The following is a 15817-nucleotide window of genomic DNA, read 5'->3' as shown; positions in this document are numbered from 1 at the left end:
ACTGGCCATAGTGAAAGTTGCCCACGCTGTTGGACAACAGAGGCATGGTTTGGTCCTGCCCCTCACTGACCCCTACTGGGAGGCGGTTGTGAAGGAGTAGTCCACTTAAGATTAAACAGATACAACTAGGCCTGATCCCTTCTCCCTCCCGGAAGAAACTCAGAAGGAAAATAGCTATTCGTTTGGATTCCCCCAAACACGTAGACTGGCTCTGAGACGTTACTGAATGGGTGACAGCAGAGGAGATTCGTATAAAGCATGTCCGCATGAATGACAGACTCACCTCAGATAAGGTAAATATTCTGCTTGATTTTAAAGAAAAAAAACGCAGAATTTACAGCAATCGGGAGCTATAAAATTTACCACAGAAATTCAGAAGCCCTACAGTTTAACTGTTTTCCAGAGATTATTTTATCTATTATGCATATGATGTTTCAGGCAGGGCGCCCCATTAGATACTTGGGTGTTAGGGTGACCTCAAATTTGAATGATTTATACACTCTAAATTATGCTTCCTAGGTTTGTGTGCTAATTAAACAATGAGAAAGATTTCCCCTTGAGATTATAGGTCGGATCTCGCTTATAAAAATGTACTTGCTGCCTCTGTTCTTGTTCACTTTTTCTAATGTATTAATTAAAATACCCAGTTCATTCTTTGAGGTAATTGATGTAGAAATGCGCACATTTATTTGGCAAAGAAAACAACCGTGGGCAAAACCACCATGTATTCAATTAACTCAGGGATAAGGCGGACTGGTGCTCCCATATTTTAAAACTTATTATTAAGTGACTCTTTTAAACTGGCTAACGTGAACATCCAAAAGAACACTTTGTGATGATAATTACTATTTGAACAACATGCTAAAAGTTGCCAAATTGACCCCGTCTCTTTTTTACAGTTTCCCAAATTACAATAGAGAACGCATTATAAAACAGCCCGAATTGTGGTTAACCGCTTTAATCTTATTTGGCAAGAATACAAAATTCCTCGTTTCCACCCACAAATAAAACATGACTCCTGTTCAGGGCTCTGCTTGAGCCTCGGTTGGTCAATGCTTAGCCGTTGGGCGCCTATGGGTTTTTGGACTCTTAAGGATTTTTTCCATAACAATCAATTTATTACATGGCCCTCATTATAGCAGGAGAATCCACTGATTAGCCCCACACTCTTTTTTTAACTATATCCAAATACAGCACTTTTGCTCCGGCTACTCTGTGGATATAAATGAAATAACAGATAAAATTTGCTGGACCTTGTTCATCTCCCATCTATCAGAACTTGGAAATTGGTATTGAGTTTTACTTCAGCATTTAGGTCCGAAGGTACTATCTAATCATATAAGTAAAATAGCTGCTACCACTGGCTTCATAATGACTTTAGCACAATGGTATTATTACAATCAGCTCAGCAGGAAAGTCATTCGCACAGCTAAATTCAAGAGAATTGCTTTGTATTGTAAAAGGACGGTATATTATACACCAGATGAACTCAAGAAGATGTACGATGGGACTGAAGCTAGATGTTTTGGATGCGGATTGGAACCTGGGGATTTGCTCCATATGATATTTACTTGTCCCAGAATGCTTGTATTCTGTACCAATATATTAAATGAAATGGGGAATAGGATTGGGCAAGAAATCATTCCGGATTCACTCGGAGCTCTCTTTGGTACTCCATCGGGGTCAAACAATCTTTCCATCGAGCAAAGCCAACTTTGTTTCATAGCTACCCTGGTGGTACAGTCACTTATTTTAGAAAATTGGACGTGGGTCCCGTGCTCACTAAGCCACTGGAGTCAAGCTATCCTGGCTGAAGACGGCTGATAGCCAGAAACCGGTCCTAGGATGCTTGATTCCAGTCCAGGGAAGACATGGCTTGGCAGTTCGGGCTGGACTGTTCCCATGAGGCACAGGGTCAAGGCTGATTTGCATATGGCCATGTCTGAACTGGGGTGGCTTGGTGAGCAAAATAACGATGGATTAAACCCAGATCTGTGACTGGGGGTGAATGTTTTGCCATTGTGCAACATTCTGTCCATCATCTTGTGTGTTTAGTCGGTAGCTATGCCTACTGCCGATCAGTGGGGCAATACAATGTGTTAAAAGTAATGAGAACCTGTATGCAGAAAAAGTGGGCAAAAATAAGCGGTTTCAAATAATTTGGCAGAATTGAGAAAGAGCTGACACATTTGAAACTAGCGGGTAGCTGGCTCTTTCAGGCAATTGTGAGAAAAAAGAGATTGATATTCACAATATGTGCGAATACCTGTGTTATTAATTCTATGATTGCTAATTATTGGAGACCTGTGAGTTCATGAATGAATTAATATTTTGATTCAGGATAAAATGTTTCTACTGCATTTTGATAAATAAAGAAGTTTTTTTTTAAAGTTTGAAAAGAACCCGTGGCAGGGTCAATAGATCCGGCCTTGACATACTGGTTTGATGCGTATTGTTTTTTACTTTTTTTTTATAGAAAACAAATAAAAAAATACAGACTAGAGAATGACCTACTAGCATGGGTAGCCATGCTCTCTGACCTCAAAGAATCCCCAGAGGCCCTCAATGCAGTCCCGATGGGGGATGAATGTATAACCCTAAGACTGATTATCCTTTCCCTCTCTTTCTCACATTCCTTTTGTCTCTGTTCCTAAATATCGAATCACGATTCACCCACAAACAGTTACATCTTAGTATCTAATAAGTGACTTATCACGAGAGCAGTGGAGGGGCGGGGGTTTTGTTGGGGAATTGCTGTTCTACTGAGCTTAAGATTGTCATGCCACAATTGGTTGAGATCTTGCTGCTGGATGTACTGTTGAATTGCTATCTAAGAAATCTCAATAAAGGTCATTAAAAAAAACAGAATTCCGACCCTGGCGAGAACATGAGTTTTCTAAGTGATGAGAAAACTTCGGCACACTCATAGTCAGGGCCTAACTGTACCTAGACTCCCTTCCATCATGTGTGAAAGCTAAAATTCATATGTGAACAGAAGACAGAGGGTATGTTTAACTAATTGTGTGACACTTCGACTAATTCACCCACTTAGCTGGTGGAGTGAGACTGGAGAATAATTGGCAATTGTGGGATACTGTAACCAGGGCCTGTGATATGGACAACATCATGTGAGGGTTCACTGGTATGCTAATAATCTGCCTTTTAATGGTAATAAAGTCGTCTTATCTGACATTGTATTTATTGTTGAACATTTTGTGTTGTATGCAGCTGTTCCACATTGCATTGATGTGTAGACATCAATGATATAATTACTGATCTTACAAAGGAAGTAATGAGGTGCTCTAGGTGTGAGTGAAATAATGCGTGGTGTTATAAAAAGCAGGGGACATGGTTGGGATCTAAGGTTTAGTATCTTATCTGGTCAATTGCCCATCATTTGAGTTTTGGTCTTGTAGCAGTATTCAGCTCTGTAACCCAGACTCCACTAAAAAAAATCTAGTGAATTTCATTGTGTTTCTTTTTTGAAAATACAGAATCCTGTAGTCTTATGGACGTAGGATCAGCTATGTGATCAATGTAATCAGGTAGGAATGAGCAATAATGGCCTCTTGCATTATTGAGTATTATTGTTCCTCGGCAATAATGACCCTTAATAGCCCCTCATTGTGAGTATCAATGGGCACAGTCAGGAACCTTAACGGGCTCAGGCAGTAAATAGCTTTAATGCCCTCATGCATTATCGGTCCCCGTTAGTAGACCATTAATGGCCCGCCATTGCAGGGAGTGTGAATTTAGGCTAGTCAGTCAGGAACCTAAGTGGCCCGAGATATTGATTAGCATAAGTGATCCTAGCAAGTAATCATTTTAATACCTCCCATTTATTAATAAGAATCCACAGTACAAGCACAATAATGAGTATTAATAGCACTAGGGAATAACAATCATTAGTCTCAGGCTCATGCTGTAATAAACATAAATGGCCACTGTGAGTAATAAATATAAAGAGCCCCAGGCAGTAAAGTGCTTAATGTTCTCATGATTGTCTGAACGCTGATGTCCCTTTTGAGCTACTAGTGATTCTCACTTATAGGGTGAGTGCACAGGTTCTGTGAGACCCATTCTGCAGAGTCTAGCATACAACTAGAGAAGCAATAAAACCCTAGTGGAGCACCCATTGGAGATCTCGAGAGTTGACACCAATAGATAGCAAAAACATAGGACACACAAAATGGAAGCGATGTCACAATTGATTACTAATGCTGGATTTTCATCTCAACGGGCAGTGTGAATGATTTTTATAGATAGAAAATTGTATACCTTTTTGTGCTTCCTCCTATGGTAGACTTGCCTATCAGAATCTAGTCTTTCGCATTTCAAGAAACCTTCCGACACAAAGCTACCACTCACTGGTGTAGACATATTGTAAGGACCTTACCAAACAGCTGCCTCAAAACACATATCTTAAATAGCGATCTTTTGCTTGGTCTGTTCTTTACTATTTCAGAACTTCCAGTACTAAGTATGAAAAACAAACGCTTAACCTCTATCACACTTGGGCCTCTATGGAGTTGACGCACTGACCTCACTGTGCAGAATAGAACAGGTTAAGTTTAGCTGATAATCCCATTGGCTCAGAGGCGTCTAAAATCCCTCAGCCGTTAGCAATATATTGTAAATTGTCTCACCCTTTAATGATCCCCATCAAGATACACGTCCAAAATATCAGGAAGGATATGTGTCAAAAAACCGAAAGTTAGTCACGAGTGATGCACCTTGAAATCTTGATTAACCAAGTCAAAACCATAATGCATAAAATGCTTGAATAAATCACACCATCGGTCACCACCTCCTTCAACGATTCGGCCTGGTGTTCAGTTAAATGGTCCACTGACCACTCTAACTCCTGCCAAAACAAAGGCTGATAGTACCCAACTAACCAGAAGTACAGACCTTTTTTACCACAATATCCATCCTTTTGACTTCTCCATCTGGACGCAAAGTTTGAAAATCAGTAGGTCTCCCTCTGGAATCAGCTGCAGTAACAGCTAGAGAGTCTGTTAAAGAATGTTTTGTGAGGTTAAAAAAAAAAACACCCTATAGGTCTATATTTCCATATCTAAGGTCTACAAATTTCAGGCACCAAAGCTGGATTTTCCCTTTTTTCTCCAATGACATTTTCAAAAGCCTTTGTACGTGGGAGCAAAAGTGCCTTATGGCAGGTCAAGTCTGCCGAAATTTTAAAAGCGGAAAACCATACGGTAATTATGGCAACATGCAGATTTAGGTATGTTAAACGCCAAAATCTGCACGTTATTCCCCAGAAACCCGTAACAGCTGCGATTTTTTTGCCCCGACAAATAACGAACCCTGTTGGTATTGTTATTTACCACATGCGATAAATGGCATCTATACTTGTAAACAGGCCCTATGTATTAAGAAAGGAACAGCTACAAGGTCCAACATCCTCCCCGTTTTTGCAGCTGTGCCAAAGCTTGCAGGAAAAACCTTACACTGCACAAGACACAGAAATACCATCGGCCCAAGGTACTGTTCTCTCCTGTCATTTGCTATCTTTCAAGGCATGTTGTTAAATTTTTTTCTACATTTTCCCCATTGTGTTATCATTATTTATATGAAAGGCACGATTACTAAAAATGCAAAAAAGGGAGCTAAACTAGCAAAAATAAATGCAGCTGCCATGCACATGTCGGACAACACCAAATGGACGGGCCTAATAACACTACATGCCAGCTTACATAGTAATTATACACACTGCAAGACTACAGCATATACTGATATTGAAAAAGCTGCAAAACATATCCACTGCGTAGAATGTGTTACCTTTTTGTTGTCATCCAATACAGTGTTCATGCTTTCAATCCAGAGTGTATCAATTGGACCATCGAAAACTACCCATTTACGCTCTGGTGTTTCAGACAAGGCAAATTCACGAAAAGTATTTGCAACAATACCATCAGTCCACTGAAATAGAAAAGAGAGACAGTTAAATCTTGTTAATGCTCTTGGAATACTAATGGACACAAGGTTAATGCACCACACTTTCAGGATGTAGGTAAGAGTTAAGCATTCACCTCAGGATCTTTAGTCTTCAAGTGAGCTGGATCACAATTAGTTACCCATGTATAGAGTAGTTACCATACTGGACACATTTGTAGATTGCAGAACTAGAGAACACTCTAGGGATTGGAGGGCAAGGTGGATCAAATTAGGTTTCGGGAGTGTGGTGTATAAATAGGTTCCTAAAACCAATTGGTTTCCAGAAGGCAAAATAACCAAGGCCTGATCTTATAATGAAGAGAGATATTTATCATTTCATCAATAGTTTCACTGATAGGAAGACTTGAGTTAACTAAGGTTACACTTATGATTCATTAGATACATGAAAATGTGGGATGGATGAGGTAACTCAGTAGAAACATATTTAGTTATCAGGTATGTTGAATCGCTGCTCTACTTTTTCTCCTGACAGAAGGCTATTTCAAATCTTATCCCTCCTATAATATTCCACAAAGACTTAGAAATGCTTTACAACTAATACATTAGGCAAAGCATCTGTATATCATTCCACAAAAGAAACAGTTACTGCTTCTATGCTCCTCTCCTACAAGATACCCTTCTTCCCCATCATTATGATGCACAAAATTGGCAAACTTTTATGTGCATAATTTGTTTTAATCTGCAATTAGGCTTAGGGCGAGTTGTGACTAACCCGCTTGACCCTAGTCACTATCTCGGGCACTATGCACTTTACCTGCTCCAATAGCCTGTTTAATTAATAACTTAATGAAGTGTAAGGTTTTATTGTACCATTTATAGTGTTTTTTAGTAGGTATTTAATTTGATCTCAGGTGACCTGGTAATTAGATATTTTAAGTGCATATAAATCAAAATAAGTTGTCTGTGAGATGCTTATACTAGGTAGGTTCCCGTCTGGATTGTACGTATTCTATCATATGTTATCCTGTGTTTTACCTCGTGTTTTTATGGTTTTATCGTATGAAACCAAATAAAGTTATTTGACTTGACTTGCCAACCTTAAACTTTCCTGGTTAATTCTTCATTAAGACACAATTTGAGAACGGCATTTATAATATTGCTGAGCAGTAGTCATGGGCATCCAATTTAAAGTGCATCCTGAAACAAACGAAAATACAAGCTGCAGAAAGTAAACTAGCATTCATGTAACACATTCATATCATGATTCAAGCCTAGGACACACAGGCTATACAGGTAAAGACTGATTCCTGCCGAATTATCACAATAGCATATACAACCTTGTGAAAGCAGTCGTGTTGAAGTTATTGATTACATTTTAATAGCATGTGAAATCAATCACATAGCACTCAGTGTTTATTTACTATAATGGGGACTCCCTGTTGGACCGGTTGTTGCCGTGGTCTTTCTTTTGCACCTGGACCCTTCCCTGCTAAAGCAGCTCCTCGCCGGACCCGCTCCGCGGGACCCGCTTCGCCGTGTGGTGCGAGGCACTTTGACCTGCAAGAGGCGCAGTGTTCCTGAGACTGGATTTTGGACTGGGGAAGTAAGAACAGGCAGGCACAGGGCTGCGAGCGGACCCGCAGGGACTCTAACTACCAGGAGTCCCTGCGTGCGGTCAACCCTCAACACCTGGGTCGCTCTCCCTGACCGCCACGCCCCCTACTCCACCCTTTCCTCCATATTAGTGTATTACGATCCCGCTGCGCGGGAGCACGCGGGAGGTCGCCGGGAGAAGCCCGGGACAAGGGCGGGACCGTCTGTGGCCGTCCGGGGACGCCCGAGGACGGGACGGGCCACCCCACTAACATCTTCTGTTCCAAACTGTAAGGTAGGCCCTCATCTATGGCGGCTAACTCTGAGAACTCCAGCATAATGGGAACTAGTAAAAGGACACTTGACAACTACTTTACTAGGGGTGTCGTGGAATCGGATAAGGATGACTCATTATCCGAACGCAGGATCGAACGACGCCGCTCCATTGAGTCTTTGAAAAATAGACCTTTAATTGATTTGGCTTCCCCACCTATTTTGTCGGTCACTATTACTGATACACCCCTGGATGATCCACTGTCATTGGACGAATTTCCATTATTGCTTAGAAGCACTCCACTACCTACGGTTCCTCCTTTAATTGCTCCCTCACCCACACCCACAGTTTTGCTTCCATCTGTCTCCAGTCCGTCCCTAAATGTGGCCAATGTACCATGTGAACTACCCAAGGAGCAGTCGAAAAGGCTAAGTAGACCATCTATTACCCCTAAAACCCTCGGTCCTCCGCCTACCAAAAAGAGGAGGGGGTTAGGAGTACCCCAAAGGGGTAAGCTTAGTCATACTGAGTTTGGCAAGACATCAAAACTTAAGACCTCTGGTGTACTTGCACCCAAAATTTCGGCACTGACTGATACAGTGCCTATAGCGGTACCAACCTCAGACTTTATCAGCTCACATCTTGGTAATATCCGAGGGAAGCAAGTTGAGGCTGTTACTATCCCAAGCCTAGCGACTATTCCCCCCATTATTACGGAGCAGAATACAGTGGAGCAGTTGCTTAGGTCTTTTATGCTCCCAATTTTGGATATCCTCAAAAGGGTTGAGCATCGACTAGGCAACCTGGAGGCTCTGTATAATGCCAAATCAAGTGCTCCTATCACCTCTTTATTACCTATCCCTGTGCCGACTATTTCACCACAGCCTATGGCAGCTTCTGCTCTTAATACTTTGGCCCCAAACGATTCCAACACTGGTAACAATAGAGTTGCTAAACCTCTCGCTAGTAATAAACAGGTTACTGTAGACACACCAATGATTTCTGCCAAGACAATTACTGTAACCAGTAAGTCTTTGAATAATAACCAGCAGAAAAACTTGGCTTCTCAACAGGCCCAGGTTCCAGTTCAAATAGTAACAAAATCCATTGCCCAGGCTCCAACAGAAGCCCAGACGGGCGACGCTACTTCTAGTACTAAGACCAAGTACTTGAGTAGGGGGAGGTTTTCAAGGCCCACTAATGGTACTTCATATGGACCCAATGTAGAATTACCCCCAGAGTCGCTACCTTTTGTAGTTGTACTCACAGGTGTCCCCCCATTAGAAGCAGGCAGGAAGGAGGGCCATCCCCAACTTAAGAATAAAATTCTACATTGGTTAGGTCAAAACAGACCTCTCCCTTATTATATCGACGGGGAGATAGTCCATGTTAGACGCCTGTCTTGGCTGGGTACAAGGGAAAAATTTTTTGAGGGTGATATAGTTGTTATTAATTTTAGGAACCCAGTAGCTGTTGGGGCTATATTAACAGGCCCCTCTATGAATTCGAATACCGCCATTGTCCCATACGACCTAAGTTACTTCTATCCAAGGTCGTACGTGACTCCTGCTCTTTTTTCTGGGGGGGTCCTAGATCCTAATGGTATTAGGAACACCCACTTGCCTCCAAACAATAACTATACGCACCACTTGCAGATGCCTCCCCCTCCTAGGAACAATTTAGCGTGGAATATAGTCCCTGCCAACGGACGTAGCCAGCACCCTGCGGGGCAAGAGTTTTTCCAGCGGAATAGAAATATGGACCATTTGATTCCTTTTACTCCACTGGAAACCTCGAATAGATATGGAGCCATTTCTGGCCTCGATGGCTGCGATTGACTTCCAGCAAAGGTATCAGCTAAAGATTCTAGTGTTGGGGGTGGGGGGCTTTTGGAGGAGAATACCCAGAGTAGGACAAGCTGCACATTTACATTTACCCAATATGGTGGTTCTCCCTCTAGCACAGATGATGATAACTGCACTGTAACTAACCGTGAGATCCCGAAGAAACAGATGAGTCTTGAAGTGGGTGATCTTTATGTGGAAACTGTTATACCTCCAGGCAAGCCAGCTGATTTACTGTGTTCCAATAATGAAAATTTGTTATTGCTATCTTGGAATGTGGCGGGTTTGGTGGTGAAACTAGAGAACATGGAGTGGTGTGATTATGTGGACAACCATGGTATTTGTTTATTCCAAGAGACATGGGCCAGGACTATACAGCACAGATTGGGCTTTGTAACCTATGCTGAGCCCGCAACCAAAGGTCCTAGGGGCAGACCATCTGGTGGATTGACCATATGGGTGGCTGTTCATCTTGGGTTTTCGGTCAAAAGAATTAACACCAATTCTTGTGATATTCTGTGTATCCTTTTAACCCGCAGAAACACACCCCAAATAGCGATCATTAATATCTACCTACGTCCGGTTTTGGGTGGTATAGTTTCTCATATCTTAGAGTCCTTAACTGCCCTATTAAACAGCTTCTCAACTGATACCAAGGTGATAATAGGGGGGGATTTTAATTGCCATTTCGAACCACTCGGGGGTGTCTCTCAGTTAACATCAGATGAGGATGACGCCTGTTGGATTCCACCCCCAAACATTTATCCAGTTAAAAATTGGACTCCAATGGCCATGCAGCTCACCACATTGACATATACATTTTCACTTAGAGCTTGCAATGGCCGCTTTCCGGGGGATAGCCCAGGCAAAAGTACTTATAATGGAATGGGCCATTCGTCAACAATAGATTATTTGTTGGTTAGTATGTCTGTATGGCACCTGATTCGATGTTTCCACGTCTCGGATCGCGTGGAAAGTGATCACAACCCCTTGGTAGCAGAATTGGATGTGCCAAATTATGGCGGGGAGCATCAAGGGGTTGATTTGGTCTCCGGTGCGATTAGGATTACACAGGGTGGTAAAAAAATTCAATGGTCTTCTATTAAGTCGTCCCCAGACAACTTGGCATTACTGTATAAAAGCGTCATTCCCCAGCTTGAGCGTCTGAATACATTGTATGAAAACGCCTTCAATCCTGATAATGATGTTAAATGTTTAGCTATACACAAAGAATTAATGCTGACATTAGCAGCTAGTTTCTCTAAACCGGTTAAACGTACTAACCGACAGGCATGTGCCACAAATCCCTGGTACAATCAGTCCTGTAGGAAGGCGAAGTCTACCCTAATTTCTGCCATCAAATCAGGTCACAGGGCTAATATTTTGGCTGCAAGGAATTTCTATAAGAATCTCCTTTCTCATGCAAAATCTGAATGGGAAACAGAGAAATGGAAGGCCATTAAACAAGCACTAATAATGAAAGACGCCCGAACCTTTTGGAACTTGGTCCATACTGGGAAGGCAGAAGGGAAGGTAAAGATCGATCCCAATATAGACAAGGAAGCTTGGTGTGCATATTTTGGTGATCTCTACTCTAACACCGCTTCCCCCCACAATCTGTTACCTATAACGTTTTCGAGACCGGGTCTAGAATGCCCCTCCACTCCCTTTACTATGTCGGAAGTTACCCTTGCAGTTCAAGGGTTAAAAAGTAATAAGGCCCCTGGGCTGGACAAGATCCCCGGTGATCTTTTTAGAGATGAGCCGAAGATCTGGGTCCCCTACTTGACCGTCATATTTAATGCCATTCTTGACGGCCAAGAGCTTCCAAGCACATGGCTGGGGGCCGAAATTATTCCGATTTACAAAAAGGGTTCTCCGCTGGCCCCGTCAAACTATAGACCGATTAGTCTAATTGACGTTACCCAAAAAATCTATGCCAAACTGCTTTTGCAACGCTTGCAAGATTGGATTAGCGAGAATAACATCCTCTCCCACTTGCAAGCAGGGTTCCGTGCCAAAACCTCGACCATCGACCAACTACTACGGCTCCAGGTTCTTTACTGGAAGCATGTGGTGATGGAAGGGGGGAGCCTCTACCTGACATTTGTGGACCTAAAATCCGCATTTGACATGGTGGACAGAAACCAACTTTGGAGCATATTAACAACAATGGGGATACCACCCTACCTATGTCTCCAATTCAAAAGACTCCACGATGGAACCTATGCAAAGGTTCGCTATGGCAAAAACGGCCAGCTAACAAGAGATTTTCCCATTGAGAAGGGAGTTAGGCAGGGATGCGTACTGGCCCCTATGCTATTTTCCCTCTTTCTAAACGGCCTCGTTGATGATTTAACTAGTGTACAAAACAGTGATGCCCCTAACCTAGCTGGTGGTAAATTTCCTGCACTCATGTTTGCGGATGACACCCTGCTGCTCTCAAAAACATCTATGGGGATGCAGCGGGTGTTAGATCAATTTACCAAATTCTGTAGGGACAGGAATCTGGTAATTAACATAGACAAAACTAAGTACATGGTGTTTAATGGCACTACAACTAATTGCCCTTGTCCAACTATGGATGGACGAGCCCTGGAAAGGGTAAATAATTTTACCTATCTAGGCCTGACCTTAAATGATAGAATGAGTTGGGAAACCCAAATGACTAAGGCTAATCTAACCCTTTCTCAGTCTATGGGGGGTATTCTTAAAGTACAGAAATCCTGTGTTCACAAGCTAGTCAGTGTACCGCTGGAAATATATAAAGTACAAACCAGATCCTCCACCCTATATGGGGCAGAACTCTGGGGCCATTGTCCAGCGAACGAGATTAGTATAACAGAGAATAAATTTGTTAGACAGCTGCTCTCCTTACCTACTAACACCCCCCTAGTCCCACTAAGGTTGGATACAAATCTGAGGCCAATTGCAGAAGTAATTGCCTCACGCCCGCTTCTTTATTGGCGTAGATTGTGGAGTGTCCCAGAGCTCGAGTGTTATAGAGAAGAACTAAAAATTGTCATGGCTCGCCCGGGTGTAGGGAGGATAAAGTGGTTATCTTTTATAAGGGGGCAGGCGTCCAAGATTGGCATGGAGAATCTCTGGTCTAATCCGGAGGACACATGCAAATCTATCTCAAAGAGAACCCTGGCTGAGTCTATAAAACATCATAACCTTGAAGAGGTCCTTCGATCAGCCAGGCCCTCTAGTCTCACTGACAGTTTTTTGGACTTCAAAAATGTTTATAGTTTTGAGAAAGAATTAGATGCCATAGAACCTGTCTTAGCAAAAAAATTGTTTCTCCAATTCAGATATGGTACACTACCCCTTTATTCCTATTCTGATAAATGGAAATCGGGTTTAGCTCGTCCTTGTCCAGGTTGTAATGATCCGAATGAATCTTTAATCCATGTAATTTTGTTTTGTCCAGCTTATTCTGCCAGCAGGAAAAAATGGATTATACAGTTATGTGTCAATCTAGGACTGAGGAACTACATAGACTATTTTAGAATTTTAAAAACCGACACTAATGCATTGATAGTTACTGCTATTGCTAAATTCTTGTTTTCGATGTGGTTAACTAGACGAAGACTGATCCGTTTGTAGTAACCCGCTTATTGTGGGTAGACGGCTCTGTCTCAGTAATAACTAGTTTTTTATTGTGTCCTAAAGGAAATTTTTTAGCGTCTGTATTTTATTGTTGTTTTTTAATTGTCATATTATAAACCGCACGTCAACTGATTATTGCAAATATGCAAAATGAGATCTAACTATGCATTGGATGAGTTGTAAATGTATTTTTTCTCTAATTGTAATGTACTTTTATGGTTCATTAACAAACCGAAATAAAGTTAAAATGATGATGATGATAATGAAACTGTAATTCAACGTAGGACAAATAGGAAATGTATCCCCATGAAAGAAAGACATTACCACTGTGTGTCTACAGCCTCTATCCGAGTTGCAGAATACGAGATACGTAGGTTTGCACAATCTTTTTTTGTGTCATAATTTTACTGAGAATGACCACTATATGGAGTTAATAGTTCCAAGAGAAAGCTCAGAATGCTTTCCTTTTAAATGAGACCTTGTCAGACAAAGACAGGCATATTCATTGATATTCAAAAATCACAGATATATTTCGTCTCTTTGGAGCTCAATGCTGCAATGTAACTGGCATACATTAAGACTAGTTAAGAATAAAATGCCACTGTGTAAAGGAATAGGGAAACAGTGACTACTAGAAAAGGTGCCCAATGGCTAACTATTTCAAACTCAATCTTCGGTGATCCTTTCTTGAGAACAGGTGCAAGTAGAGACATAGAAAGCCATACAAGAGTGATGGAGAGCATTGAGTTTCTTCTCTAAGACTTTGTTGCAGGTTTGATTGTTTATGGTGTTTGGCTGCAGGGACAGGCTGTAGGCCGCACCCTATGGCCAACCCCCTCTGCACACGTGGAGTCGGTTTAGGTAATTACAGGGGGATGGCTAAAGGCCATGTGTGGTCAGGGTTGGATTAACATAAAAGTAATTAAATATTAGTTATGTTAAAAAAAACATAGCACTTCACTGAAAAAAACATTGGATACAGGGACGTTATAGTTAGGAAATGGAATTTTTAAAACCTTAGAAATTCACTCAAATAACCAAAGGTTACAAGGATGTTAAAGTTAGGTTCAGATTTTACACGCACAAAACCACAAAAATTCAACAGTTATAGTTATACTTATCTCACAAAACTAAAACTCGTACCCTAAGGTAACTATAACTCGTGCCCTCGCCATGCACTGCTAACTACCTCACATATTACATCACTGATGACATCTCCTATCAAATAATCAATTATATCACAGCAACTTTTGCAGAAAAATTATTCATGTGAAAAGTGTGCATGGCGGGGGCGTGAGCTCAGGGAGACTCCCTCACACACAACATGCAGTTAGAAATCTGAGATATGGTGGCTCTGCAGGCGAGATGGGGTCAGAGGCTTGTCTCTGATTGGTTGAAGTTTGGGTCTATTCTAATGATGTTGATTGGTTTATAAAATACTAGCTTTCTCTTGCTTTCTACTGTACTTCTAATAGTACTACTTATTTAAGTACTGTGGTACTCCCACCATGACGACAGGGAATATTCAAGCAAGTGAGTCTATGAAAGATTCAATACTGGAGTAGTGTATGACCTCAAATTTCGGGCCTTGGCCTCAATACTACTTGGTCTCCCTGAAAGAGAGTTATTAGTGGGTGAGGATTTTATTATGCCCCTTAACGAGGTTATGGACCGCTTGTCTCCTTCGACCGGTGGTGTCGCCATGGTCGCCCTTTGTCAGATTTCCTCTCGGCGCTCGACCTCGCGGACACATGGCGCACATTTAGGCCCTCGACACCACACTGCACCTTCCAATTTGCGGTGCATTATATTTACTCTGGCCTATCAGCTCCCTCGAATTTGTGAGCTCCAACACCTGGCCAGAGGAATCTCTGACCACTCGCCGCTTCGGGCCATTTATGACCTACGTGATCTCCTGAACACTGTGAGATAACGCTCAATCCCTGCTATCTTAAAAGTTTACTAGCATTCAAGAGGGTCTAGTACAGGCCACAGATTATTACGTCACAGAGAATGAGACCTCGGTAGACTCAGCACTGACATTATGGGAAGCCAAAAAGGAAGTCATCAAGGGACAGGGTCTATCATTAATAGTGACCACAAGAAGGATACAAGGGCTGAGTTGCAGGCATTGGAGCAAGAGATCTCAGCTCTAGAAGTTAGACAAGCAGATTCAGACAGAGCAGATACACAACATACCTTAGCACTTAAACAATGAGCATACAGAGACATGGTAACTGAGGCCGCCAGAGCCTGCCATAAGGCGATGCTGCATTGCTTCTACAAAGTGGGGGACAGGGCGGGTAAGCTCATTGCGTGGCTGGAAAGAAGGGAGCAGGAAAGCCTCTGGGTATTGAACATTTGTAGAGGAAGGGCACTGGGCGACTGACAGGCAGGGAATTTCCGAAGCTTTTGCCTCCTATTACACACAGCTCTATTCCCCAATGCAGACAACTACAGCGGAAGACTCCTGCGACCTACTGGCGGATATAGCACTCTCCATCCCTACATTGGACACAGAGGAAGAAGAAAACAAGTTACTTACCTGTAACTTCAGTTATCCAGTATTGGTATC

At 42.1% G+C, this 15817-nt stretch overlaps 1 protein-coding gene across 1 annotated transcript in view; it reads right to left on the bottom strand.

The window, feature by feature from the left end:
- DNAH12 (dynein axonemal heavy chain 12) overlaps positions 1–15817 on the bottom strand; it is a 1534490-nt gene that overhangs the window by 915019 nt on the left and 603654 nt on the right. Inside the window, exon 32 of the mRNA XM_078661571.1 lies at positions 5803–5943. Within this exon, the coding sequence (XP_078517697.1) occupies positions 5803–5943 (141 nt within the window). The remainder of the gene's footprint in view (positions 1–5802; positions 5944–15817) is intronic.

Source organism: Lissotriton helveticus, chromosome 9 (genome assembly GCF_964261635.1).
Source record: "Lissotriton helveticus chromosome 9, aLisHel1.1, whole genome shotgun sequence".
Taxonomy (NCBI): Eukaryota; Metazoa; Chordata; class Amphibia; order Caudata; family Salamandridae; genus Lissotriton; species Lissotriton helveticus.
Note: the sequence above shows the minus strand (reverse complement) of the source record. Positions and strands in the feature narration are given on the sequence as shown.